This window comes from Ascaphus truei, chromosome 6 (genome assembly GCF_040206685.1).
Source record: "Ascaphus truei isolate aAscTru1 chromosome 6, aAscTru1.hap1, whole genome shotgun sequence".
Lineage (NCBI taxonomy): Eukaryota > Metazoa > Chordata > Amphibia > Anura > Ascaphidae > Ascaphus > Ascaphus truei.
The window spans coordinates 130,698,558-130,726,207 of NC_134488.1; the positions used below are offsets into that span (position 1 = coordinate 130,698,558).

Sequence of the window (27,650 nt, forward strand, 5' to 3'; positions counted from 1 at the left end):
TGTCGATTTGACACTTTCATTTCTGAAAAAAAGAGGCGATGATGCTTTAAGTATACAGGTACTGTTGGACGCATGCGTGAATGCCCATCAAAGTGCAAATGCGAGAATGGGCTATGGCACGCATACCGAACCGTATGCGTGTCACTGGGAATGACATTTAATACAAAAGTACTTTTTATTTACTTTCATTATAAACCTTGCCAACCGGGTGGAGATGACCCAATGTCAGGGGTGTACTGCGCGTACCCACTCAAGTCGATCATGTACTCGGGAAGCAAGTTAACAGAGCTGTTTGATACCTCCTGCGGATTATATTGGGACAGGTAGCCAGACCGAGCCATACAGGTATAATCAGGTTGAGGGGTATGGGGTTTTCAGTGCCGGTTGGAACGTAATGGCAGCAGTATTGGTATGGCAGGTATTCCGACTGGGAAAACAGTGGTGGTATATTGGACACTCGGGAACTACGACTATTCCATCTCTTGGTCCCATTTTTTCTCCTTTTTAAGTTGCCATGATCAAACATACCCACAAAAGACGGGAGCAGTGACCAAAAACTGCTTCTGCTGCCTGCATGCGGGGTGTTCTAATGAAGCAATCGTTAATTGACAAACTATGCCGTATTGAATTCTGCCACCCCTGAAGTTAGATGAGAATTTGAAGTATGGAAAATTGGCAATGATATAGCCATATATCTCATATATGTGGCTTTCTTATCTGCTCCATCATTAATTGCTGAAAATATCATATAAGCAAAACTGCATACGGGTTATTTTTAAGGAGTTGACATTGTCCTCTGTGTCCCCCATGAAACAGTCGGCACTGAAGTCAATGTTAAATAACGCACCGAAAATTTCTGTTTTGTAATAAAATGTGTAACACCCAACTTTCATTATGTCTTGAGTAACCAAACTCATTTAACAATGGATTGCTGTAATGTCCGTGCATTACAGTATCTTGCATTAGAGGCACCTGCTTCAGACATATTCTATGTCCCCTATAGGCAAGGACATTCACTTTGCCATCTGTCGGACAGGCACTGAACTGCAAACAAACAAATCAGAATTCAGTCTAACATATTCATGTGAAAATAGAGGTGTGAATAACAACTCAATAGCTTGCTTAGAGTTAAATGGAATGTATATTGATTATATTAGTTTTGAAAAACGATAGATGTCTTCGTTTTTGTTGAGTGAAGCGGGAGAGAACAGCCAGCTACATCTGTATGTTTCTATGTAATTATTTTCTTTTCCCCATGTTTTATGTTTGAATGTTTTTAGTGTCATGTTAATATTTGGTAGTTAGGCTTATCCTTTTGCTCTCTATTATGTTCCATTATCTATACTTATTTGAGAATTGCACTAAATATTAACTGTGGTAAAGGGTTAATTATCTGCCGAGATTTGACTATTTAGAGCGTCATTTCGGTATGCAAATCATCCCCTTATGAAGTCGTCGTTTTGAGTGACAAAACGCGTAGGGCTACGGCATTACGTCATCACATAAATGGAGTGTGATGAGGCGGCGTCTTGCTCTGAGTGCAACAGGCCGTGACATTCAAACTCCCTTCATGCAATTTGAGGCGGTTCCTAAAGACCTACAATTTTCGAACTCTAAAGATCTGGGTTTTATATTCGACACTTTGTGAGACTGCCAGTCTAAACCTACATATTTGCTGACGAAAGGACTGATTCCTCCACCATCCTGGTTAACTCACAGGCTGGTGCATATATCACAAACTGCTTTTATACTTATTATCCTAAAGTGCACTTGTTTCCCTCCCTCCCCTGTTTTATACAAAAGGGTTGTACATTTTTAGCTATGGGGTGTGAAATATAAACACATACACACACATATATATACAGATGCAGCGGCCGTTATTGAAACACTTCACGCGGTTTATTCCTCAGAATACCAATGTGATGGCGCGGGATTACTTCCAACCGTACCGCCTTAAGACGCGAGTGCAGAAAATGGCATTTTAGTGTTCTGGCTTTTAAACACCTGAAATTGACACAGTAGCACAGTACTGTACACATTACAGTTCATTAATTTCATTGCATATAATTGCACACAATCCCTAAAATTCAAATAAAGCAACCGCGATAAACACGTGTGCCTGGGGCGATTGGCCGCATTCATGCCACGTGGAGTACAGCAGCACACATGAAAACGGCGCCGTGATGCCTTAAAATAACGGCCACTGCATCTGTACACACACACTATTTCGGGGGTAACCCCTTCGTCGGGTAACAGTATACACATTCATGCCTGCAAAAACAAAACACGGATTCAAATTTCAATGTGACTTTAGTGTGATTCCTATTGAGTGTTTCACAGAATCCACATTTATAGGACATATCAAAACAATAAGTATTTATCATACCATTTTGCATGTAAACAGAAATGTCGATTTCTGGTCTTCTGGGGGAATCTGTAATTAGAGAACATTGGCACTTAACATACATCATCAAATAGATTTTTGTAATGACAGATATCTGAGATTGTGAGCTTCGTGTAATGATGCAGTTTCTCAATCTTAACTAAGGGGTTTATTCTGTATGGTCCAAAACGGTTGTTCAGGACATTGATGTGAATTAGTCCCCAAAAACACCCACTTCTGATTACCCGCACCCTATAAACTAACCCCTAAATCTAAGAAAAGTTTCCTGTTGCTCACGAAGATCCCACAAGGTGAAGATCCCACAAGATGAAGATCCATCCCACTGACCACATAGAGGAATCCACTATTTCCCATAATCTAATTTATCACAACAACTCAAATTTCCATCCCTACCTCTGGATCTTGTTTATTCTACTTTCCTTATTACTTTGTATCCAGAATCTCAGTGGGATCTACCTCTCCTTTGCATTTCATGGGGTTTCTCTCTAGATCTATTTCCCAGTCATATCTTTGCAGTATATGATGGCTACAAGAAAAGTAGCTGTTTTATCTGAAGTGACACAAAGTCAGTAGAAGAGAGATGAGAAGGATTTCCTTGTCCCGCATCCCCAGTGTATTACAGCTGAGTGCAGCAGGGAAGTTACTAACTCCATACTTACACACCACACTTATTTTCACAGCTCTGCTGATGTTCCCATGTTTGTTCCATGCTGTGTACTTGAGTGTATCAGCCTCACTCGATGTTATGTTCCACAGCTGCAGCTCCAATCTCTGTCCAGACAGACAGCTGACAAACCTTTTCTCACCTTTCCACCAGGTCATGTTAGACTGGGGGTTACTGTCCACTGAGCAGCTCAGATTCAGGGAGTCCCCTTCCGTAACAGTCACAAATGTGCTAGCCTTTGTGCCCATGTGTGAGACAAAACCTAAAGACATATTGGAAAAAAAGGAAGCAGGCTGTGTAAGGAATACGCATGGGTAGGATACATAGTATATAAAGTGTAACTGTATAAAATGGAAGAGCTGATTGGATTTCGGACAAGGTACAGTATGGGCAAAAGAATAAGATGGAATCCTTGCGTATAATAATTAAAAATGATTGGGTTGGGAAGTATAAAATGAATAAGACAGGACAGGTGCAGGGTGTATAAGGAATAAGACAGGACGGGGTGCAGGGTGTATAAGGAATAAGACAGGACAGGGTGCAGGGTGTATAAGGCATAAGACAGGACAGGATGCAGGGTGTATAAGGAATAAGACAGGACAGGGTGCAGGGTGTATAAGGCATAAGACAGGACAGGGTGCAGGGTGTATAAGGAATAAGACAGGACGGGGTGCAGGGTGTATAAGGAATAAGACAGGACGGGGTGCAGGGTGTATAAGGAATAAGACAGGACAGGGTGCAGGGTGTATAAGGCATAAGACAGGACAGGGTGCAGGGTGTATAAGGAATAAGACAGGACGGGGTGCAGGGTGTATAAGGAATAAGACAGGACGGGGTGCAGGGTGTATAAGGAATAAGACAGGACAGGGTGCAGGGTGTATAAGGCATAAGACAGGACAGGATGCAGGGTGTATAAGGAATAAGACAGGACAGGGTGCAGGGTGTATAAGGCATAAGACAGGACAGGGTGCAGGGTGTATAAGGAATAAGACAGGACGGGGTGCAGGGTGTATAAGGAATAAGACAGGACGGGGTGCAGGGTGTATAAGGAATAAGACAGGACAGGGTGCAGGGTGTATAAGGCATAAGACAGGACAGGGTGCAGGGTGTATAAGGAATAAGACAGGACGGGGTGCAGGGTGTATAAGGAATAAGACAGGACGGGGTGCAGGGTGTATAAGGAATAAGACAGGACGGGGTGCAGGGTGTATAAGGAATAAGACAGGACGTGGTGCAGGGTGTATAAGGAATAAGACAGGACAGAGTGCAGGGCGTATAAGGAATAAGACAGGACGGGGTGCAGGGTGTATAAGGCATAAGACAGGACAGGGTGCGGGGCGTATAAGGAATAATACAGGACAAGGCGCAGGGCGTATAAGGAATAAGACAGGACGGGGTGCAGGGTGTATAAGGAATAAGACAGGACGGGGTGCAGGGCGTATAAGGAATAAGACAGGACGGGGCGAGGGGTGTATAAGGAATAAGACAGGACAGGGTGCGGGGTGTATAATGAATAAGACAGGACAGGGTGCGGGGCGTATAAGGAATAATACAGGACAAGGCGCAGGGTGTATAAGGAATAAGACAGGACGGGGTGCAGGGTGTATAAGGAATAATACAGGACAAGGCGCAGGGTGTATAAGGAATAAGACAGGACGAGGTGCAGGGTGTATAAGGAATAAGACAGGACGGGGTGCAGGGTGTATAAGGAATAAGACAGGACGAGGTGCAGGTTGTATAAGGAATAAACGAACACGAAAGCAGGAAACCTAGTTTGAGAGCACTCTATCACGATGAGTACTTGATGGAATGATTAAAATTAAATTTTAATGTCTATAAACAAATATAAAATACAGGGTATTAAAAATATAAATAGAAACAACATCTGTAATGACCAAGATAGAAGTAGGAGCACTGTAAAAATGCTCTTGATCTAGTACTAACGTGTACTTACTGTAAGACTAATCTTTCCAATTCCCTATAGTGTTACTCTATAATGCTATACAGATTTGCTGCACGCGACTAGGCACTGAGGGGCCAATGCACTAAACTCCGATAAGTGGATTTATTTGCTTTATATGTGCGATTCTCAAAGCTACGATAAGTGATCGTGTTTTAAAAACGCGCAAGAAAAAACACGCCAGCCAAAGGCAGGCACAAAAGGAACTAGATTTAGAAATTTTTCTTTGTTTACCTTTTTGCAGGCATACCATCCATACAACAGGCTGGTGGGTGTCCCTGACTGACCCCGCGGGGGTCCCCGGTTGATCCCCGTGGGAGTCTGGGGGTCCCCTCAGGTCCCCATGGGTGTCCCTGGGAGTCAGGGGGTCTCCGCAAGAGTCCAGGTGTCCCCGCGGGTGTCCGGTGGAGCCCAGGGGTCCCCGAGGGAGTCCCCTTTGGGTGTCTGGGGGTCCCCGGGTCAACCCCACAAGTGTCTGGGGGCCCTCGGGTGCTTCCCACGGGGGTCTGGGGCCCTCGGTTGGTCCCTGTGGGGCCATGGGCCCACGGGACCCTCACAGCCACCAACGTTTTCTGTCCTCCGTTGCCAGAAAAATACATTGCAAATACATTCTAATGTCACTTAACCCCTTAATCCCTTTAGTGGTTGATAACCTTCAAAAGTTATTAAGGGGTTAACTCACCCTGCCCCGATACCCACCCACGAGGCCTAACAAGCTTCCCCTGGCAAGTACCCCCACCCTTCACCCATTCATTTGTACATTATGGGCATGATGAAGCCATATATATATATATATATATATATATATATATATATATATATATATATATATAAATTCGAAAGGTTAGTGCTAGATGCGGTGAATCTGATTGGTCCTCAGCCTCTGGCCAATCAGATTGGTGGCTCTATGACGTCACCCAACTGCCACTCTCTACACACACACACACACACACACACACACACACACACACACACACACACACACACACACACACACACACACACACACACACACACACACACACACACACACACACACACACACACACACACACACACACACACACTCCTCTCACCCCCACCCCCATCACACTCACCCTCACGTGCGCCGCCCTGCACCGGCTCCTGGATGGAGGGGAAGTGCGGCGCGGTCCTCCTGCCCCAGCCGCCAACGCTCACTTCCCTCCCCGGCGCTCACTTCCCTCCCTCCCCGTCGCTCACTTCCCTCCCCGGCGCTCACTTCCCTCCCTCCCCGGTGCTCTTTTCCCTCCCTGGCGGGTGGACAGGCAGGGGGCAGGCAGCCTCCAGAAGGACCCCCTACCTCCTGCAGCTGCCTCGCGGCAAGATGGAGGCGCCCAGAAGGACCCCCTTCCTCCTGCAGCTGCCTCGCGGCGCCGAGTGGGTAAGATGGCAGCGCCCGGAAGGACCCCCTTCCTCCTGCAGCTGCCTCGCAGCGCCGAGTGGGTTAGATGGCGGCGCCCGGAAGGACCCCTTTCCTCCTTCAGCTGCCTCGCGGTGCTGAGTGGGTAAGATGGCGGCGCACAGCGGAAAGGCGGGGGCTGGTATTCAGTCAGGAGAGAGGGGGGGGAGTCAGTCAGTAGAGAGGGGGGGAGTCAGTCAGGAGAGAGAGGGGGAGTCAGTCAGGAGAGAGGGGGGGAGTCAGTCAGGAGAGAGGGGGGGTCAATCAGGAGAGAGGGGGGGAGTCAATCAGGAGAGAGGGGTGGAGTCAGTTAGGAGAGGGGGGTCAGTCAGGAGAGAGGGGGGGAGTCAGTCATGAGAGAGGGGGAGAGTCAGGAGAGAGGGTGGGGGAGAGTCAGGAGAGAGGGTGGGGGAGAGAGTCAGGAGAGAGGGGGGAGAGAGGGAGTCAGGAGAGAGGGGGGAGAGAGGGAGTCAGGAGAGAGGGGGGAGAGGGGGGAGAGAGAGGGAGTCAGGAGAGGGGGGGAGAGAGGGAGTCAGGAGAGGGGGGGAGAGGGAGTCAGGAGAGAGGGGGGAAAGAGGGAGTCAGGAGAGGGGGGAAAGAGGGAGTCAGGAAAGAGAGGGGGGAAAGAGGGAGTCAGGAGAGAGGGGGGAGTCAGGAGAGAGGGGGGGAGTCAGGAGAGAGGGGGGGAGTCAGGAGAGAGGGGGGGAGTCAGGAGAGAAGGGGCAGAAGCCTGTACAGCTGTGAATAGGGGGGGGAAGGGAGTTGAGAGGGAGGATGGGGGAGCCAGAACATTACATCACGGGCAACGCCGGGTATATATATATATATATATATATATATATATATATATATATATATATATATATATATATATATATATCTGTTTTGGAGGTTAGTGGCTCCTCCCATCCAGGGTTTAAAGCTCACCCCTCCCCACTGTCCAGGTAAGCAGGTTTTCTTTTCATGCAGCTGGTTGCGACAGGTTCAATGCCAGGACCATCCTTTCCCTAATTATAGAGGTAAATAAGGATTTTAACCAGTTAGTGTTGGGACCTGCGATATTATGGTCATGCCTTGAAAGTGGCTCGCAGGCTTATACGCTTTGGCCAAAGGGTTAACTAAATGACCCTTTTTTCAATAGATATATAGGTATTTCACTGTGTATTTTTGTCACATTGGATGTTGCTCTGGACTTCTTTGTTTCTTGTATCCCATTTTGGTCTTAATATGTTTCTATTTCCTTTTTGCTTTAAGATTTTTTTGATACAATAATCCTAAATTAGCCCATATTTGGGAGATATGTAAATCATTAATATGGTGGACATAAAACTCAAATATTTAGGATTAAATAAATAAACAACTAATTAACTACATATATGTAATTCATTACTGCTATCCAGTGTTCTTCATGTTAAGTGTATATCAATGAATAGTGAACATTCATGTCTGTATAAGGTGTAACAAGTATAAATATCAACTATGGGGTTAAACATACTAATATGAGTAATTACCATTTCAACTTCAACTCTTGTAGAGATTGATAGTATAAACATACAAACCTGTTACAGACAAGAATGAATGCATTCAATACATATCATTTAAGAGACACTTACAAATTTTTATGTACAGATATATATATCCCCTCTCCTTACCAGGTCCGCCGGGTCCCCCGGAACGTCCCGCCGCCGTAAGTAGATCCACGCGACACCAGGGCTCCCTCGGGGAGCCCTGGGCACGCATACAGGCGGCACAGGCACCCGATGATGCGTGACCGCGCATCGGTGATGCGCGGCACGCTGAGGGAGTGCGGCTCGCAAGCCGGGACATTTCCCGGCTTGCGGAATGAGCCGCACTCGAATAAAGTGTGCCGCCTGTGTATGCTCATGAGTTGTATTTGCATATTTGCATATTTGCTTTCCTGTGGAGGGTTTTTGTCACTTTTTTTACTCACCATAACTTAACTCAGTATTATATATATATATATATATATATATATATATATATTTTCTACAAACAAAAAAAAGACTGCGCTCCTCAGGTGCTAATGCTATAACACTAAATACCAATGATCCTAATGGTGTCTCCGTAGTCAGTGGTATTATATTACAGAAAGACAATAGTTATGAATATAAAAGTATCTACATACATACACACAAAATTACAATAGAAAATATTTTTATATATATATAAAAATACCCTTGATGTGTGTACTGATACTGTACTGATATGCATTTGTCTTAATTTTATTCTTGATGTGTATAACAATTGCTATTCATAAGGTTTGATTTTCGCCAATATATCGGTTTTTAACGTATTTTATCAATTTATCCCTTTCATGTGTTTTACTAATTACTAATTAGCCAGGTCACATCGGGAGAGGTTGCGCAGTCTCCAAGGCCCTGCTGGATGGTGGCACAGAGGAGCTGGGACTTCACGGAGGAGAGGAGAGGCGTGGAAGCGGAGCAGTATCATCGTGCAGTTGGCGAATGAGTATACTCATTACATGCTTTTATTACACGTTCGTTTGTGAGTTCAAAATTGTTGGACCTAATAATTGTATTAAAAGTGTATCTTTCATATTACACTAGGATTGGGCGCTTTCTTTTCTTGTTGTTTATATATATATCTTGTTGTGTATATATATATATATCACCACAATTATTAAGGTTATGGTGGGTAAAAAAAGTGACACAAACCCTCCACAGTAAAGCATAAAGTAACTGTAAATATTACTGTATGTTCATTTGCATGTCTTAGACAGGTCTGCAACCCTGTCTTTCCCCATTATCGCCAAGCATACAGCGTTTCCACTGCAGCAAGGGATTCTGGGAAATGACATGCAAATGAGCACTCAGTGCCACCTTTTGTCTCAAGCTTTAGAGATGGGAGCTAGCTGCTTACTGCGCATGAGTCACCCAACCCCCCCTCTCCACAGAGTCGTTAATTTACTGAATCTTGCCATTGTGTTCTGAATCCGTCCATAGCCAAGCTACAAAGCCTCACTGCGCCTGCGTGTAATCCTTTATCAGGAACCAAAAAATACAAATATAAAATTAATCATGAATAATACATAATGCAGTCTTTATTAAGTTCTTTTGGCAGATTAAAATTGGATAAACATTTAGAAAACATTTCTACAACATGGGTAAACATGAATAATGCACATTTATAAGAATATTATTTAATAATATATACTGTAATGTATAATATATATATATATATATATAGTAATATTATTTTTTCCGTCTTTATCTTGTTCCTCATTCTGTGTACAGTACAGTAGTTCATTGAGAGGAGAGGTTTTGTGTAAATCATTACTGCTGTTTATATACTGTACATTTTACTGTACAAACAGATTAGACTGGACACAAAACCCCACCTCCCCCCAGGCCACCCTTTTTTCCTGAAATGACAAGAAAACAAAAAATTAGTGCAGTTACTGCTGTGGCAGCATTTATTCTTAGTAATCACTGGCATGTACCTGGCATGTTCCTGGAATGCCACTCTGTTCACCCGGAGCATGCCGGGCTCCTTTTGCCTTCCCAGCCAGGCGCATTACACGGCTGACGCGCGGTTGATGTGTTAATTAATAATGGTTCAGGATTTACTAGGCTGCAATGCTTCGCGTGACCGCCAGATGGCATAAATTCATGAATTGTAATGCAGTATATATATGTATATGTATATACATATATATACTGTATAACAACAACCCCTATAACCCCTAACATACACATACAGTACTGTATATGCACATCAATGATACTATAGGCTGTCCCCTGGCGAAATGTGTTTGCAGCAGAGAGAGAACCGCTGCTCTCTCTGCGCAAACATCGGCACATTAAAAATTATTTAAAATACATTTTTATTGATAGTGTAGATGTGCAGGGGGTCTCCGGAGCTGAACCGCATTGGTTTCAGGTCTGGGGACCCCCTGCATCCCGAGATACAGCCCCCTTTATGAGGTGCCGGTATCCCTCTGCGTTTAAAGGTCCCGATCACGTGATAGCGGCCTGTAAACAAAGCAGAGGGATACCGGCATCCCCTAAAGGGGCCTGTATCTCGGGAAGCAGGGGGTCCCCAGACCTAAAACCAAAACGTTTCTGCTCCGGAGACCCTCTGCACATGTACAGTATGAATAAAAAACATATATAAATAAACACTCGTTCCTTACCTTAGCGGCTATGTGCTACGGTAATGAAGCAGCATTTCTGTATTTTAATAATATTGTACAGTGAGCAGGGGGTTCCATGAGCCAGAAATTAATGCTCAGGGACCCCCCCTGCTCCTGCACAATATTATTAAAATACAGAAATGCTGCTTCATTACCATAGCGGATAGCCGCTAAGGCAATGAAGGGGTTAACTCACCGTGCCCGCTTTATTGTGGGTAGCGGGGGTGGGTGAAGGGGGTATTTGGCCCTTGGTGTGAGTTTAGGACTTGCGGGGGGGGTTGCGGGTGCACTTAACCCCTTCACGACCGTAGCAGTTAATACCGCTACGGTCATGAAGGGGTTAAGCCCTCCCGCTACCCCCCCGCAAGCCCTAAACAAGCACCATTGGGGTTAATACCCCCTTCACCCACCCCCGCTACCCACAATAAAAAAACTCACACACAGCAGCCGCCAAAAAATAAATAAATAAATCTAAATAAATAAATGACTATAAATAAATACATTTGAAATACATTTTTATTGATAGTGTAGATGTGCAGGGGGTCTCTGGAGCTGAACCGCGTTGGTTTCAGGTCGGGGGACCCCCTGCTCCCCGAGATACAGCCCCCTTTATGAGGTGCCGGTATCCCTCTGCGTTTAAAGGGCCCGATCACGTGATCGCGGCCTGTAAACCAAGCAGAGCAGAGGGATACCGGCACCCCCTAAAGGGGCCTGTATCTCGGGGAGCAGGGGGTCCCCAGACCTAAAACCATACCATCAATAAAAATGTATTTCAAATGTATTTATTTATAGTCATTTATTTATTTATTTATTTAGATTTATTTATTTATTTTTTGGCGGCTGCTGTGTGTGAGTTTTTTTTTATTGTGAGTAGCGGTGGTGGGTGAAGGGGGTATTAGCCCCAACGGTGCTTGTTTAGGGCTTGCGGGGGGGGTAGCGGGAGGGCTTAACCCCTTCATGACCGTAGCGGTATTAACTGCTACGGTCGTGAAGGGGTTAAGTGCACCCGCAACCCCCCCCGCAAGTCCTAAACTCACACCAAGGGCCAAATACCCCCTTAACCCACCCCCGCTACCCACAATAAAGCGGGCACGGTGAGTTAACCCCTTCATTGCCTTAGCGGCTATCCGTTATGGTAATGAAGCAGCATTTCTGTATTTTAATAATATTGTGCAGGAGCAGGGGGGGTCCCTGAGCATTAATTTCTGGCTCGGGGAACCCCCTGCTCACTGTACAATATTATAAAAATACAGAAATGCTGCTTCATTACCGTAGCACATAGCCGCTAAGGTAAGGAACGAGTGTTTATTTATATATGTTTTTTATTCATACTGTACATGTGCAGAGGGTCTCCGGAGCAGAAACGTTTTGGTTTTAGGTCTGGGGACCCCCTGCTTCCCGAGATACAGGCCCCTTTAGGGGGTGCCGGTATCCCTCTGCTCTGCTTGGTTTACAGGCCGCGATCACGTGGTCGGGCCCTTAAACCAAGCAGAGGGATACCGGCACCCCCTAAAGGGGGCTGTATCTCGGGGAGCAGGGGGTCCCCAGACCTGAACACAACGCGGTACAGCTCCGGAGACCCCCTGCACATCTACACTATCAATAAAAATGTATTTCAAATGTATTTATTGTCATTTATTTATTTATTTATTTAGATTTATTTATTTATTTTTTGGCGGCTGCTGTGTGTGAGTTTTTTTTTATTTTGAGTAGCGGTGGTGGGTGAAGGGGGTATTAGCCCCAACGGTGCTTGTTTAGGGCTTGCGGGGGGGTAGCGGGAGGGCTTAACCCCTTCATGACCGTAGCGGTATTAACTGCTACGGTCGTGAAGGGGTTAAGTGCACCCGCAACCCCCCCGCAAGTCCTAAACTCACACCAAGGGCCAAATACCCCCTTCACCCACCCCCGCTACCCACAATAAAGCGGGCACGGTGAGTTAACCCCTTCATTGCCTTAGCGGCTATCCGTTATAGTAATGAAGCAGCATTTCTGTATTTTAATAATATTGTGCAGGAGCAGGGGGGGTCCCTGAGCATTAATTTCTGGCTCGGGGAACCCCCTGCTCACTGTACAATATTATTAAAATACAGAAATGCTGCTTCATTACCGTAGCACATAGCCGCTAAGGTAAGGACTGAGTGTTTATTTATATATGTTTTTTATTCATACTGTACATGTGCAGAGGGTCTCCGGAGCAGAAACGTTTTGGTTTTAGGTCTGGGGACCCCCTGATTCCCGAGATACAGGCCCCTTTAGGGGGTGCCGGTATCCCTCTGCTTTGTTTACAGGCCGCGATCACGTGATCGGGACCTTTAAACGCAGAGGGATACCGGCACCTCATAAAGGGGGCTGTATCTCGGGAAGCAGGGGGTCCCCAGACCTGAAACCAACGCGGTTCAGCTCCGGAGACCCCCTGTACATCTACACTATCAATAAAAATGTATTTTAATTCATTTTTAATGTACCGATGTTTGCGCAGAGAGAGCAGCGGTTCTCTCTCTGCTGCAAACACATCTCGCCAGGGGACGGCCTATAGTATCATTGATGTGCATATACAGTACTGTATGTGTATGTTAGGGGTTATAGGGGTTGTTGTTATACAGTATATACTGTATATATACAGTATACTGCTTTACAATTCATGAATTTCTCGGCTTCAAAGACAACAGCTCGCAAACGCCCCCATGCGTTTTTACACGGCATTGCATTATTGCAGCCAGCCGGAATAAAATGCTTAAATCACTGCCGCGGAAATAACGCTATACACCCCGGGAGAAAATGATACAAAACCGCACATCACCGGGATACTCTGAAATTCGCGGAGCTAGCCAAGTAAGAATAAATTTGGTCGCCAGTGTATGTGCGTACTGTATTATGACATTGTGTGATGTGTAGTACTACTGTAGATGGCTGGTGCTGCTTTCTCTGGAAAGAAAAAAATCGAGCAGTTAGTAGGCAGTCACTGTACTACTGTCAAACTAGTCTATACTGGAACTACTGTATACTCTGACTACTGTTAAATACTATGTACTGTAACCTGATGGCTGGTGCTGCTGTAAAGAAAAAACTGTAACTACTGTATACTCTGACTATTGGGAAAGCAAAAATCTGTAGTGTAGAAAAAACCAGGTGCTTACCTCGAGTTTAAAAACAAAAGTGTGCTTACAGTGAAGCGGTCAAATCAACAATGGCTCTCTGGCAATTGCTTTGAGCCCACAATAGAATCCCTCTGCTTCGACCCCAGAAAAGGGTTAATCCAGAGCCCTTATGGATACATAGAAACAAACAAGCAATGGGGGAGCATGGGGTTAGACAGGCATGTACAATAACAATGAATGTTGACAGTAGTTCCAGGGGTTTGGTTACGTTGGGGTTAAATTTAACCCATCCACATCTGTTTGCCACGCAATGGGGGCTTTCCTCAGTTTTCGGGTCAGCAAAGGACTCAATCCCTAATCCCAGGCGTCAGCCAGGCTCTCCCCCCAAGTGTTGTGATGCGTGGGGGGGTGGGAAAACAAATCCAGCTGAATTTGACCCAAGGAGGCTTCCGTAGCCAGATCGCAGAGCAGCCTTTGCAGCCCAGCATGACAGGTTTTTCTCCCTGCAAACAGCTGCTTACATTCTATCCTGGACTACGTGAGGAGGCCAGGGGTCCATCCTTTATGTATGTGAGTCCCGTTGCTGTTTTTAATTAATTAATAAATGCAATTTTCTTTGATCACTAAACTGAAACCGTGCCTCATTTGTTTTCCCACCCCCCCCCCCCCCCATGCATCACAACACTTGGGGGGAGAGCCTGGCTGACGCCTGGGATTAGGGATTGAGTCCTTTGCTGACCCGAAAACTGAGGAAAGGCCCCATTGCGTGGCAAACAGTTGTGGATGGGTTAAATTTAACCCCAACGTAACCAAACCCCTGCAACTGCTCACACTGGGCCGTTGAGTACAGCTATATATATATTTATTTATTTCCCTTTACCCTATCAATATACATCCACTATTGCTGGGAGAGGCGGAGCTCGCCTTCAGAAAGCTACCACTAATTGTGTTTGCTTACACATGGCCGTGTAAGTACTATAACAAATATAACTTACCCCCCATCTCACCTAACCATTGGAACTACTGTCAACATTCATTGTTATTGTACATGCCTGTCTAACCCCATGCTCCCCCATTGCTTGTTTGTTTCAAAGCAAAAATCTGTGCCATACTTACCTGTATCATACTGTACTTACAATACTACAGCACAGTACTACTTTCCTGATGCTTGACCATTACTCGCGATGACAATGGGCAACACAGTTGCAATATAGTCTATATATTTATTGCAGCGTTCCACGGTGAGTACATCGTTCCAAAAACTCATTATGCCTTTCAACAACTGGTCCTTTTTGGAGGGTTTCGCCACTTTCTGGATATGGTCCTTCAGCTGATGCCAGACCATTTCGATCGGATTGAAGTCTGGCGATCTGTCATTGGAAAAAAAGGACAATTAGTTTAAGAGATACAGTACACAGTAAAAACTGTGGGAAACAAATGAGACACAGTTACCGCACTTACTCCGCTGGCGTCTTCACCCAGTTGATACCGCGCTCAAGGATATGCGCTGTTGACGCTGTGTGCTTCGGATCGTTGTCCTGGTAGAAGCGGTGACCATTCGGGAACTCGCATGTGATGTGTTGCACTATCTCAGGGACAATGTTGTCTTAGAAGAAAGCTTTATTCATGATTCCTATAGCAAGAAAAGAAAAGTGTTCAAAAAACTGCTCAATAGTACAGTACAGTGCATACAGTAAGGCTACATTAGTAAAGTACAGTGCATAAGGCTACATTATATTTGATATATTTTACTTTCAAAGATGACAATGCATCATGGTCCCCGCCTAGAGATGGCACCCCACACATGCAGCTTCACGGGGTGTTTTGGCCACGGCTTCAAAGATATGCAGCCTTTTTTGTGGAATGCAAAGCTTGCAAATCTCTCCAGCGACACAGTAGACTCGTCAGTGAAGATGCAATCCTGGAAAGTTTCCCCACTGTCGATCTGGGCCTGGACCACTCTTTTGATTTTGTTTGCGTCCCTTATCATGGGGTACGCTCTGTAATGACAAGGAATTAATAATTTTAGCGGTACAGTACAGTTTCCTAAACAACACTTTTACCTCCTGTACTGTCCAGTACTAACCTCACACGTCCATATTTCCATCCAATGCTGCGTCTCATCTTCTTTATGCTGGTCTCGGATACAGCGAGATTGTGATTTTCCTGCAGAGTGTATTTGACCCTTAATACACTCCTCTCATCATTCTCCTCACTTATTTTGTCCACCAGAAGAGTTGTCTCCCTACAATGTAAAGTAAAACATTCCGGTAAGTAAAAATATTACAGACAGTAGATCAAGAGGATAAAATATATTGTTCTATTAATACAGTATGCAGCAATATAAAACTTGAAATATAAATATAGAAAATATATATACTGTTGTAATATAAATATACAAAATATATATACTGTTGTAATATAAATATAAATATACGAAATATATATACTGTTGTAATATAAATATACAAAATATATATACTGTTGTAATATAAATATAAATATAAAAAATATATATACTGTTGTAATATAAATATACAAAATATATATACTGTTGTAATATAAATATACAAAATATATATACACTGTTGTAATATAAATCTACCGAAATAACAAAAATATTAGATACAGTACTGTAGATGTACAGTACATTTTTGGATCTAAATTTTTTTTTAAAGTTTTATAAATATACTTACGCGTTAGTTACACTTGGTGCCCTTTTGCGTTCTCTGTTTTTTCCGTGTGCATGATAGCTCACGGTGGTTGCTGGCACAACGAGGCCAGAAGTAGCTAACCAGCGTTTGATAGCAGCAATTCGGTGTCCGCTCGTGTACATCTCCTTAATTTGCATGCTGAGATCCTTGGAAATCTTTTTAACAACCATTGCTGCGAGTAGAAAGAAATACAAACACAAGAATGTATATTCGATGTTTAATCGATGTGTTTTCAATGTGCAGTGAATCCACAAAATGGATGGTGTATTTATACGGTAATGACTCACATTAGAGTACGCCCACTTTCAGCACCTGTACCTCGCCGCCATGCATAAAATTTTACACACTTTGCATAGCCCACCACTCGATGATCTTTATCTGAACTTGCCCTTGTCCAGATACTGCATTGTGCCATCTGTTTCCATGGAGCAACCCCGATTCTACGGACGCAGGAACCCACTCGCCTCTACCGTGCCTGTCGTGCAGAAACAGCGAAAGGCGGTTGCCGTTTCCACGCTAAGGCAAAAGCGACAGGCTAAGGCCAATAAAGAAAACCTTCTGCTGACCCCGAAGGCTAAGGGTTTTCATAGACGTCAGCCTTATTATGTCAATAAGATACGGTGATGTACTCTCGATGCAAAACGATTGGCAGCCAACCAATCGAATCCGCAGACCACTTCCTCACATACGCTTCGAAGACTCTGCCGCCGCTGTCCCGGAAATCTTCAGCCCGTCTTCTCCACCCCTCGTCCTCGATGCTGTCGCCGCCTTCCCGGAAACTCACAGGCCATCTTCTCAGGTTCTATCCGACGACGCTGCCACCTCTGAAATCCACAGGTCACTTTCTCCTTTGCTCTTAGACGACTCTGCTTCTCGCCCGGAAATCCAAAGGTCACTTTCTCCATCCCTCTTCGACGACGCTGCTGCTTCTCCTCTACCGGATATCCACAGGTCACCTCCTCCACCCTTCTTCGATGTCGCTGCCGCTTCTCTCCCTGGAACCCCCATCTCATTCTCCGTTGCACCCATCCACCCAGATATCCACACGCCATGCACAAGAAACAGCTCGTTAGACCAGATGCTGAATGGGATAAGTGTGGATCTCCCCAGGAACTATATTGTGCTGGCAAAAGATAGATCTGCTTCTGGAGACCATGTTAAATGTGAATCAACGGATGCTACATATGGATCAACGGATGATACCTATGGATCAACGGATGCTAGATATGGATCAACGGATGGATCGACGGATGGAGAAGATAGAGGCTGACATAGCGGGTATACATCGTTTGCTCTGTGTTAATGCCCCTGTTTCCCCGACGCCGGAGCAGGGGGGTGACATGGATGTGATGAATGGGAGCATCGACCCCCTTCCATCACCAAGTGCACCCCCTCCACCAGAAGATGTAGTGTACATGTATGCCGTTGAGGAGGACATGACAACCCCGTCAAGACCACGCCAGGAGACAACACGGCGACCAAGACCGGAGGAAAGCTTCCTCCCAGACAACCTACCATCGCCCGTCGCATAGGGAGAAGTATAGGGTGATGAGTGCTGGTGCACCCCACAAGTATGCCTTGTTACTTTTTAAGCACCATGTTCCCTACTCGTTGTACTGCGACTGGGCCTTCAAAGTGAACTACGACGGAAATCACGTAAAAAAGGCGCTTCCTGCCAATTTAAGAAAGAACATTCTGGATGAAATGCGGCGCTTTTATCCAATTACAGATCCTCTAATGAAAGGCGTTCGAGACTGCATTAATGGCATTTTGCGCCATGCAAGGAATCGGCCATGGACGGACAATGTGGTGGACTTTCTGGTTTAATCACGGGAACTGTAAGACCATACTGTTGTGCTGTACTGTACAGTACATGTTTTGACATGGTGAACTTACTGTAAATAAAGGAGATGTTTTGACCTGCTGTACTGTATTTAACTTACTGTTTTAACTTGCTGTACACACACACAGGACCTGCACAATTCCAGTCCCTGAGGGCCGCAAACAGGCATGGTTTTCAAGGTTGTCCTGAAAACCGGGCCTGTCTGCTGCCCTCGAGGACTGTACTGGTGCAGGCCTGAATGACTGTTTTGCACACCATCCCACTGTACTGTATACTGTATGTTTCTTTAATAAAGGAGATGTTGCGTTTTGTATACTGTATTTTGTGAATAAAGAATTTTTTTAATCACAGGTTAGACGATACTGTTGTGCTGAAATTTATTGTACATGTTTTGACCTGCTGTCCTTAAATAAAGGAGATGTTGTTGTGTGTTTTTTAACTTGTATTTATACAGAAATGTTTTAACTTGCTGTACACACAAACAGGACCTGCACAATTCCAGTCCCTGAGGGCCGTAAACAGGCACGGTTTTCAAGGTTGTCCTGAAAACCGGGCCTGTCTGCTGCCCTCGAGGACTGTACTGGTGCAGACTGTTTTGCACACCACCCCACTGTATATGTTTTGACTTGCCGTTCTTTGATAAAGGAGATGTTGCGTTTTGTATATTTTTTGAATAAAGAAATTGTTTTTAAAACATGTGACTATAAACGATACTGACTGACTGTAAATGTTTTTACTTTCTATACATAAATGTTTTCACAACTGTAGCAGTAAACCATACACCTGTTGATGTTTTGAATTGCTGTGCACTTAAAATGTTTCTACATTGTACAGTGTTTGTAAATAAATGTTTTTGTACTTACTCCACCAATAAAAGAACATGTTGATTTGTTTTACATTGTTCCATTGGCTCCTTTGCTACTGTAACAAAATACAGTGTTTCTAGAATGTACACTACTGTCCAGGCACACTGTACTGTATACTGTAGGCATGCTCAGTACAAGAGTATTAAAAAAAATAGAAGACACATACAGTACTGTACTGTACTGTATGTACTGGCACTGTATAGAAGACACATACTGTATGTACAGTACTGTAATACATTTAGAATAAATGCATAGTTTTTATTTTTTTCGGGTTTATTACACAGTATACTGTTTATAAAAAAGTATTGTATACTGTACGGCCGGAAAACATCAGCATAGTGTACATCAGCCACTAAACTGTAGACTCGGGTACGTGGGTTTTTAAATCCGATTCAGCAATGTGCAGGCATTGTTACACAAAGCGATATTATCCATCGAAATCCCTCCATTAGCCGTTTTCTTTTCTGAGGAAAAACAAAAAGAAAAGTTTTACTGTAATGGTCTAAAGAAGTTCCCAGCCAGTTCCACCAATAATTTTCTCGGGGGACGTCTCCTGTTCACATGCGCATGCGCCTACCGTCGATGTAATGACACGTATACTGTATGCGTTTCAAGAAGGTTCCAATGCGCATGTGCCTAGTGTTCCACCAATAGTTCAGTATCTGCAGTACAGTACTGTAGAAGCCGCTCAGCCAATAATATTGCTTACAGGAGAATCGCTTTACTTTTGAATCGCACCGATATTGATACTGTATTGTCAAAATAAAAAAAACACAGAAAATAATACGGCAACAATACTCACCATAGAATTTCCCATTCAGCTGGCGCCGGCGCCGGTCCACTGCCAGTCCAGCGTCCTTGATCATCCACGTCGATAGTTTGCAGCGGGACTAGTCCACCTGTAGTCAGCTGATGAGGCTGGAAATTGCTTAGGTACATGCAAGCTTGATCAAAACTGCACGTGAAATCCGGCTCAGGCTCAGGGTTGTCACTGACGATGGGACCGTTATTGGAAGCCGGTGCTGGTGCATTGCTTGGCAGCGACTGTCGTTTCTTAGTTGGTTTTAACACGACCCTTCGCCTTTTGCCGTCTGCATGATCATAGATACAGGAAAAAGCAGGTGATACACACTAATACCCTCCAACAAATTGTGGCTCAATACGATAAAAACAGGGATCGCTACATAACCTTTTCCTTATTGCACGCTTCCACGTATGAGGAGCTGGCGAAAATTTGTAAAAGTCATAGTTTTCGATAAAATACTGATACATTTGAGCATCTGTTGCCATCTTATCATATGTTGCATTAATCGCAGCCCATATCAAATACGCATAACTTCTGTCGGGTTTTTGGAAAACGGGCTGCACTTGAACACGGGCGGCGGGTCTCTGGAGAATACTGTAACCGAAACTGGTCTTTGTCTTTCTTTAATAAGAAAAGCCTAAATTGATACATTTTTGCAACCTCTTCCTTCAGTCTCAAGGCCAAGTTACAATAGCACACTGTGGTATCTTTTTTAAACGAAACACCTGCAAGTCGACACATTACTGAAGCGCATGCGCATTACAATTCATGAATATCTGCCATCTGGCGGACACGCGAAGAATTGCAACCTATTAAATCCGAACCATTCTCAATAAACGCATCAACCGCGCGTGAACCGCACATGACCCGTGGCTGGGAACGCAAAATGAATGCGGCATGCTCCAGGTGAAGTGCGTCGCATTCCAGGAAAAAGCCAGGGAAAAACCGGCGATGTGTTAGACTCAGATGTGTCGCAGCAGTATACATATATACATATACATATACATATTGTGACAGAAACCAGGGGATGGTAATAAATTCCATATACAGGGCTCCCAGGATACTGAACAGTTTATGTCCTGTCTTGGCTGAACAGGGCAGCCTCGTGGTACATGCACTCCATTCCACAGTTTGTCTGCTGCCTGTTTTCTATCACCTGTCATGCTGATTAGAGATCAGGTATATACGACCTGTTTCCTGTTTGCTCTTCCCTCTCCCCCAAGAGCCTGGAGGCTGGAAGGCTGCTGAAGTACAGAGGGGAAGAAGCCTCTTCCCCAAACAGGTTCAATCATTCTGTTCATTTATCTAAGACTGCAAAAGTACTTATTTTGTTGGTGGAAGTGGACAAGCCACTTCCAACCCTGAGTCAGGGATATCTAAGTTTAAGTTATCGCTCAGATGAGCAGCTTTTTGTTTGGCTTTGTTTATCTGTTTGCACTGTGGCAGTCTCAGTGCCTGGGACTAAATAAACCAGGCATAGCCTGTTTAAAGGAACAGTACGTGACGTCTCATCATTTAACCTACCCTAAAAGACCATGTTCTAACAGTCCCGGACAGACGGCGGAGCCCCGGAGTAAGCCGTTTGTCACAATATATATATATTTTTATATATATATATATATATATATATATATATATATATAATCAAAAAATAAATAGATGATACCGTTCTGTGGCTAACGAAATGCTTTTATTTGTGCGAGCTTTCGAGATACACTGATCTCTTCTTCCGGCGATGTTACAATGAATGAAGCAAGGATAATTTGAAAACAGTGTCTCTTGGAATGTTATCTGTGCTTGTCCTTCCCCGGTGTGGATGTGTTTTATGGCTAGAGGTGTCAAAGGGTAACTGAAAGCAAGTGAAGAAAGAGTGTGTATGTGTATCAGTGTGAATAAAAATGAATGGAGAGCCCACAGTATAAACAGTGCTCTACACAAGGTGTGTGTGGAGTGAGAGGGATATAAATGGTGTGGGTGGGTGTGGAAATGTGAGAGTTTGTAGCACAACTAAAAGTGTGTGTGGATACTATGTGGTCCCTATTGGTGTATATGGATGGAGAAATAAGGAGTATTAGTATGTGTGAGAGACAGCTGTGTGTGCATACATATAGCACAGTATGTACAGACATGGTCTTTAGCGCTCATGGGAAGAGAGTTCGCTAGTGTCAGTAGTGACTCATAAAATTTCGATCTCTGTTTAGGCCACTGCTAAGTGTCCCGAACAGTTGCATAAATTTGTATTCATGCAACCGTCTCTCTTTCGGGGTTTTAAGATTACCTTTGAGTATGGCAACCCTCAGATCGTTCATCTTATGGCCAGAGTCAGAGAAATGTTCGCCAACAGGACTGTCTCTTGTTCCGCGTGTGATGCTGTGGCGATGCAGGTTCATTCTCTTGTTTAGCCCCTGTCCTGTCTCACCTATGTAGTAGCAGCCCCCTGGGCATTTCATGCACATGATGAGGTACACGACATTGCTGGAGGAACAGGTGAACCCTCCTCTGATTTTGTATTCCTGATTCTTGTGTGGTATTTGTATTGTGTCCGCTGTGTAGAGCATTGCGCAGGTTTTGCATCTTGGGTCCTGGCATGGTTTTGTCCCGCATTCAGTTGTACTGCTGAATACTTTACTCCTCACCATAATATTCTTGAGATTATGGGGTTGTCTGTATGATAATAAGGGTGCTTCAGGGAAGACCTGTTGCAGTCTTGTATCTTCCTGGAGGATGGGTTGTAGTTTCCTGGCGATCTTGCGTAGGGCTCCTAGGTGTGGGTTATATGTGACCACCAAAGGAACCCTGTCGCTTGTCTCCTTCTGTTTGTATTCAAGGAGATCACTTCTTGGTATTCTGGTGGCTTTGTGAATTTGCTGGTCTACAATTCTGTGGTTATATCCACGGTTTATAAAGTCTGATCTCAAGGCTTTAATCCGCTGGTCTCTGTCTGCTGTGTCGGAGCATATCCGGTTGTATCGTATGGCTTGACTGTAGATGGTTGCATGTTTGGTGTGTGTCGGGTGGAAGCTGTTGTCCCTCAAATAGCTGGCTCTGTCTGTAGGTTTGCGGTATACAGAAGTCTGTAGTTGGTTGTTCTTTATAGTAATGGTGGTGTCTAGAAAATGTACTTCATCCGGGGAATGGGTGAGTTTGAGGTTGATGGTCGGGTGGAAAGTATTGAAGTTGTCATAGAACTGTAGGAGGTCCTGTTCGCCAGAGGTCCAAATCAGGAGGATGTCATCGATGTAGCGAAGGTATGTAAGGGGTTTCAAGTGACAGGTGGATAGAAAGTCACTTTCCAGTTTTGCGCAGAACAGATTGGCATACTGTGGCGCCATCCGAGTACCCATAGCGGTCCCGGTTGTCTGGAGGTATGTGTCATTTCCAAATGTGAAGTAGTTATGGGTCAGAATAAATTCAATGCATTTAGTCACTGTCTCTGTGAGTGTCTCCTGCGATCCCAGAAAGTATCTGCAGGCTGAAATCCCATCCTCGTGGGGGATGTTTGTATAAAGTGACTCTACATCCATAGTGATTTTCACATCACCTTGATAAAGGTCCCGTTTGTGGACCGAAACGTTGGAATGATGTCTTGTTGATTCAATACAATATTTTGACTACCATTTGGAGTGCTGCCTCTGATATTTCATCTTGATGCGGTATCGTATTGCCTATATATATATATATATATATATATATATGCAAATATAACTGTATGCTCATCTGCATGTCTTAGGCAGGTCTGCAACCCCGCCTTTCCCCATTATCACCCAGCATACAGCACTTCCACTGCAGCAAGGGATTCTGGGAAATGACATGCAAATGAGCACACTACTATATTAAGATCTCGAGTACCTGTTGAGCGCAGTCAATTTTTTATTTGTAATTTGTCTAATAAAAAAAACACTTAATATAAGCTTGTATAGTAAATACCAGTATTAATTCAGCTATTGAATTACCATCAATTTATGTTTAGTCGGTCATTTTTTGCTAATCTAGATTGTTTAATATCACTACTATATTAAGATCTCGAGTACCTGTTGAGCGCAGTCAATTTTTTGTTTGTAATATATATATATATATATATATATATATATATATATATATATATATATATATATATATATATATATATATATATATATATATATATATATATATTATTAAGGTTATGGTGGATAAAAAAAGTGACAAAAACCCTCCACAGTAACGCATATAGCAAATGGAAATATTACTGTATGCTCATTTGCATGTCACAGACAGGTCTGCAACCCTGCCGTTCACCATTATCACCCAGCACACAGCGCTTCCACTGCAGCAAGGGATTCTGGGAAATGACATGCAAATGAGCACACCGTGTCAACTTTTGTCTCAAGCTCACATTACATGAAAAACCCTTAAGCCAATGCATGCTGCTTTAAACACAGCTTTTAAACATAGCCTGGGATGAGATGCATAGCAAGTAAACCTACTCACAGACAGACTGTTTCGACCTTGTGGGTCTCATCAGTGTGAGGTTGTTTGTACAGTCCAAGATGGCGGCCAGCGCCTGATGGAGAGAGCGCACGTGGTGTGTATGCCACAGAAGAGAGAGCTGCAGAAGGAGGAACTTTTGTAAGTCTGTTTTGGAGTGGCGCCAAGGATGTGGCCGTGCCGTTTTTGTCCTGCCTAGGATCCCAGGGTGCTACCCTGGAGGACAGTGTTGAGGACATTGTTGTTATGTGCAGTGTGGATGGAGAACCTGATGGCCAGACGGTGATCAACCGACAAAAATCTACCTCAGTTGCTATAGTGAATGGCCGTGCAAACCAAGATGGCGGTTCCCGCTTCCCTGGGAGACCGCGTGGGCCGAGTGAAGAGAATTCTGCAAATCATGCTATTGCAGAAAGTTGGCCGGGATTGGTGCCAAAACGGGAACCCCACCCTGCTGGGGGGTATGGCGCGAACGCGGAGGCCGCGCCCTCCTGGACTGTGACAGGCTCAGAGCCAGTGCGGGGTCACCCAGTGAATCTGTGGGACCCTCCCCTAATATCTACCAGGGGGAGGGGGCTCTACCTTTGCCAAATGAGAGTGGAGCTGGCTGAGGGAGGAGTTAAAGGTACGACCCCTGCCCTTCAGTTGCGAGGAGCTGGTGAACAGGCAAGACCACTGTGCAAGGTGTCCCCTGTAACCAGTACTACAGTGAAAGAGAAAGACATGGACATTTCAGCGCACCCCTACACATTGCCAGGAGGCTTCCTGGTGATAAAGGCGGGTGATACTGAGACTATACGATGCCTGTGCATGCAATGCCGATTGCCGGGTGGAGAAGCCAGTACCACGGCAAGGTGCCCCCAATGTGGCATCTACTATCTGTGGGCCATGCAGCCCTTTGTGCCGGGGCATACCGTGGAGGCGGGCGGAGAGACAGACAAGCTGACGGCTGAAGCCTCTCCCAAAGTCAAGGCAGAGCAAGCTGATCCCGGAGAATGGGGATCGCTGTTAATGATAGCAATGGAGCCTAAAGAGACAGAGGCCTGCAACCGCAGTGAGAACCTGGAACCTCGCTGTCGGTCCCCTGCGGGAGTGCCACTACCTGAGTCGGAGTCTGTATCTTCGGATGAAGAACAAGCAAGCCCGACATCGGTGGTGATGCGCCTACCGGCGGACCACTACAGCGGCGCTGTACAAGAACAAGGCTTTACCTGCGAAGCAGCGGAGCGGAGTCTCGAGGTGCCGAGATCACCTGTGCGGAGGCAACCGGAGCGGAGGAGTCCCACGGCCCTGGTGACTCCCAGCGCGGAAAGCGGAGGAGACCCCATCGACAGCCGACGGAGCGGTGAGATACCTCCTTGCCCTCCACAGGCTCCGATGGCGGCAGAGATAGAAGGCCCATCCAAGGCCCAAGCAGAACGGCGAGAAGACCCTTCACTTCCGGCGGCGGACGTCGTTGTGGAAGAAGAGGTTCTGGTGGGGAGCCCAACCCAAGATGGTGACTCTGAGCCCCGTGACATTACTTCCGGCGGACACTGCGGAACCGGATGGAAGTTGGCCGCACCCTCACGACCGCCGTGTTGTAATCGATCGGCTGGAGCAGCAAAGAGCAAGAGCTGGCAGGCCCTGCCGAAGCCTGAGAACCAGGAGACGGGTGAGCCTGAGCCCCAACCTGCTGGTACCGGCCACGGTATCGAGAAGCTTCGGGCGTAGTCCCGCATCGGCCGCAAGCTTTTCCCTATGCCCTGCCCCCGGCCTTAGTTCAAACCCCTGCCCTTGTCACCTCCTCATCTGGGTCCCAGTCGAGCCAAGGGTTGTCTGGGGAGTCACAAGACACATCCGATGAAAGGACTGGTTCGAATTTGGACTGGGGGGACTGTTTCACCTCTGACGAGGGATCGGGGAGAGAAATGTCTTTGCGCAAAATGTCATCAAGCACTAGTGATAATAATAGTACTCTTAATGTAAGGTGTAGGCCTAAGCGCCTTGGGTCCAATTCTAGGTCCACAGGGATATCCGGAATTTCTTCAGGGGGAGAACCGGAAGAGAGGGAGCATACTGTAGCCATAATAGAGTGGGTTAAAGAGAGAGAAACCAGGTGGTGGGCGCCCATGTTTGAGGGGTATGAGGCCTGGTTGGACCATACACGGTTCATACTGAAGAGGGATGGAATAGTGGACTACTGGTGGGCCATAGGTGAGTTCTCTGAAGAAGAGTGCTTCGAGGAGCTCCGAAAAAGGTGGTATGATATCCACAAGGGGTTAGTTACTCCTCGAGGGTCGTCTATATTTCGTGACCTAGTTGACCCTGATGAGCCATTATCGTGGGTACTGCCAGGCAGGGCAGGCAATAAGAAGGTCATCTGCACTAGCAGGGCTGAGAGAGCCATTGTAATTAAGTACAAAAAGTCCCATGGCCTAGAGTATCCCTACGTGCCTGAATCCTTGATGCAGGAGATTGATGATAATAAGGATACGTGGTTGAGGGAAACTGTGGAGGAGTACATTATGAGCAAATCAGGTGGTTATGCAGGATTCAAAACTGAAGAGCGAATCTCCCATCTTATGAGAGTATGGAGTGTTGGGCGCAACATCTTCATGGACAGGATGGAGTATAGGCCAGAGAATGGGCCACCTAGAACATACAGTGTGACTGTAAAAGATACCAATGGTAGGAAGGTGCAGAAACCAGACCCTAGGCACTATTATTAATGTGGGTTCTCCTTAGGAGCAGTGTAGTCTGCAGGTCAGAATGTACTGTATGCAATTATGTTTATGCAGAAACAATGAGGTGTGAAATAATGTATTTCTATGATAATATGTTGTTATGTTGTCTTTTGCAGTGCTACCTGAAAGAAGGTTCCACAAATTTAGATCCCAGCCGGGTCGTTGGGTTCCACCAGGGGGAGATTGTAGCCAAGTGTAAAAATGGTGTACATCTCTTTCTCATGCTGGCATTAAACCTGGTATGTATGCAGGGTTGCCAGCAACAATCATGGAGATTTGCCCTCACACCCTGGTGAAGTGTCCTATGTAGCAAAGGGAAGTGATAACATGCTCTGTGCCCACTGTTAGTGACACGGAGGTGTGTCTGTTTTCTGAGTCTATATAAGACACAGAACTGCCTAAAGTTAGGTTAAGTCTAAGTTCTAGTGGTGTTAACAAGGAGGGTCTGCAGCAGTTCAAGGCTGTCAGAGTCAAGTGCAAGTTGACTTCACACTGTGTTCAGGGACCTG

The 27,650-nt window shown here is 45.2% G+C and overlaps 1 protein-coding gene across 8 annotated transcripts in view; it reads right to left on the minus strand.

Moving 5' to 3' along the window:
• Window positions 1–27,650, minus strand: part of LOC142497909 (sialic acid-binding Ig-like lectin 16) — a 242,733-nt gene that overhangs the window by 60,811 nt on the left and 154,272 nt on the right. For all 8 annotated transcript variants that reach the window (XR_012802350.1, XM_075606330.1, XM_075606331.1 and 5 more), the window contains 2 exons: window positions 3,064–3,330; window positions 2,387–2,434 (listed from right to left, as the gene is read on the minus strand). Coding sequence is in view for 7 of the 8 variants with exons in the window: in XM_075606330.1 (XP_075462445.1) it covers window positions 2,387–2,434; window positions 3,064–3,330 (315 nt within the window). In the remaining variant the exon portion in view is untranslated. The remainder of the gene's footprint in view (window positions 1–2,386; window positions 2,435–3,063; window positions 3,331–27,650) is intronic.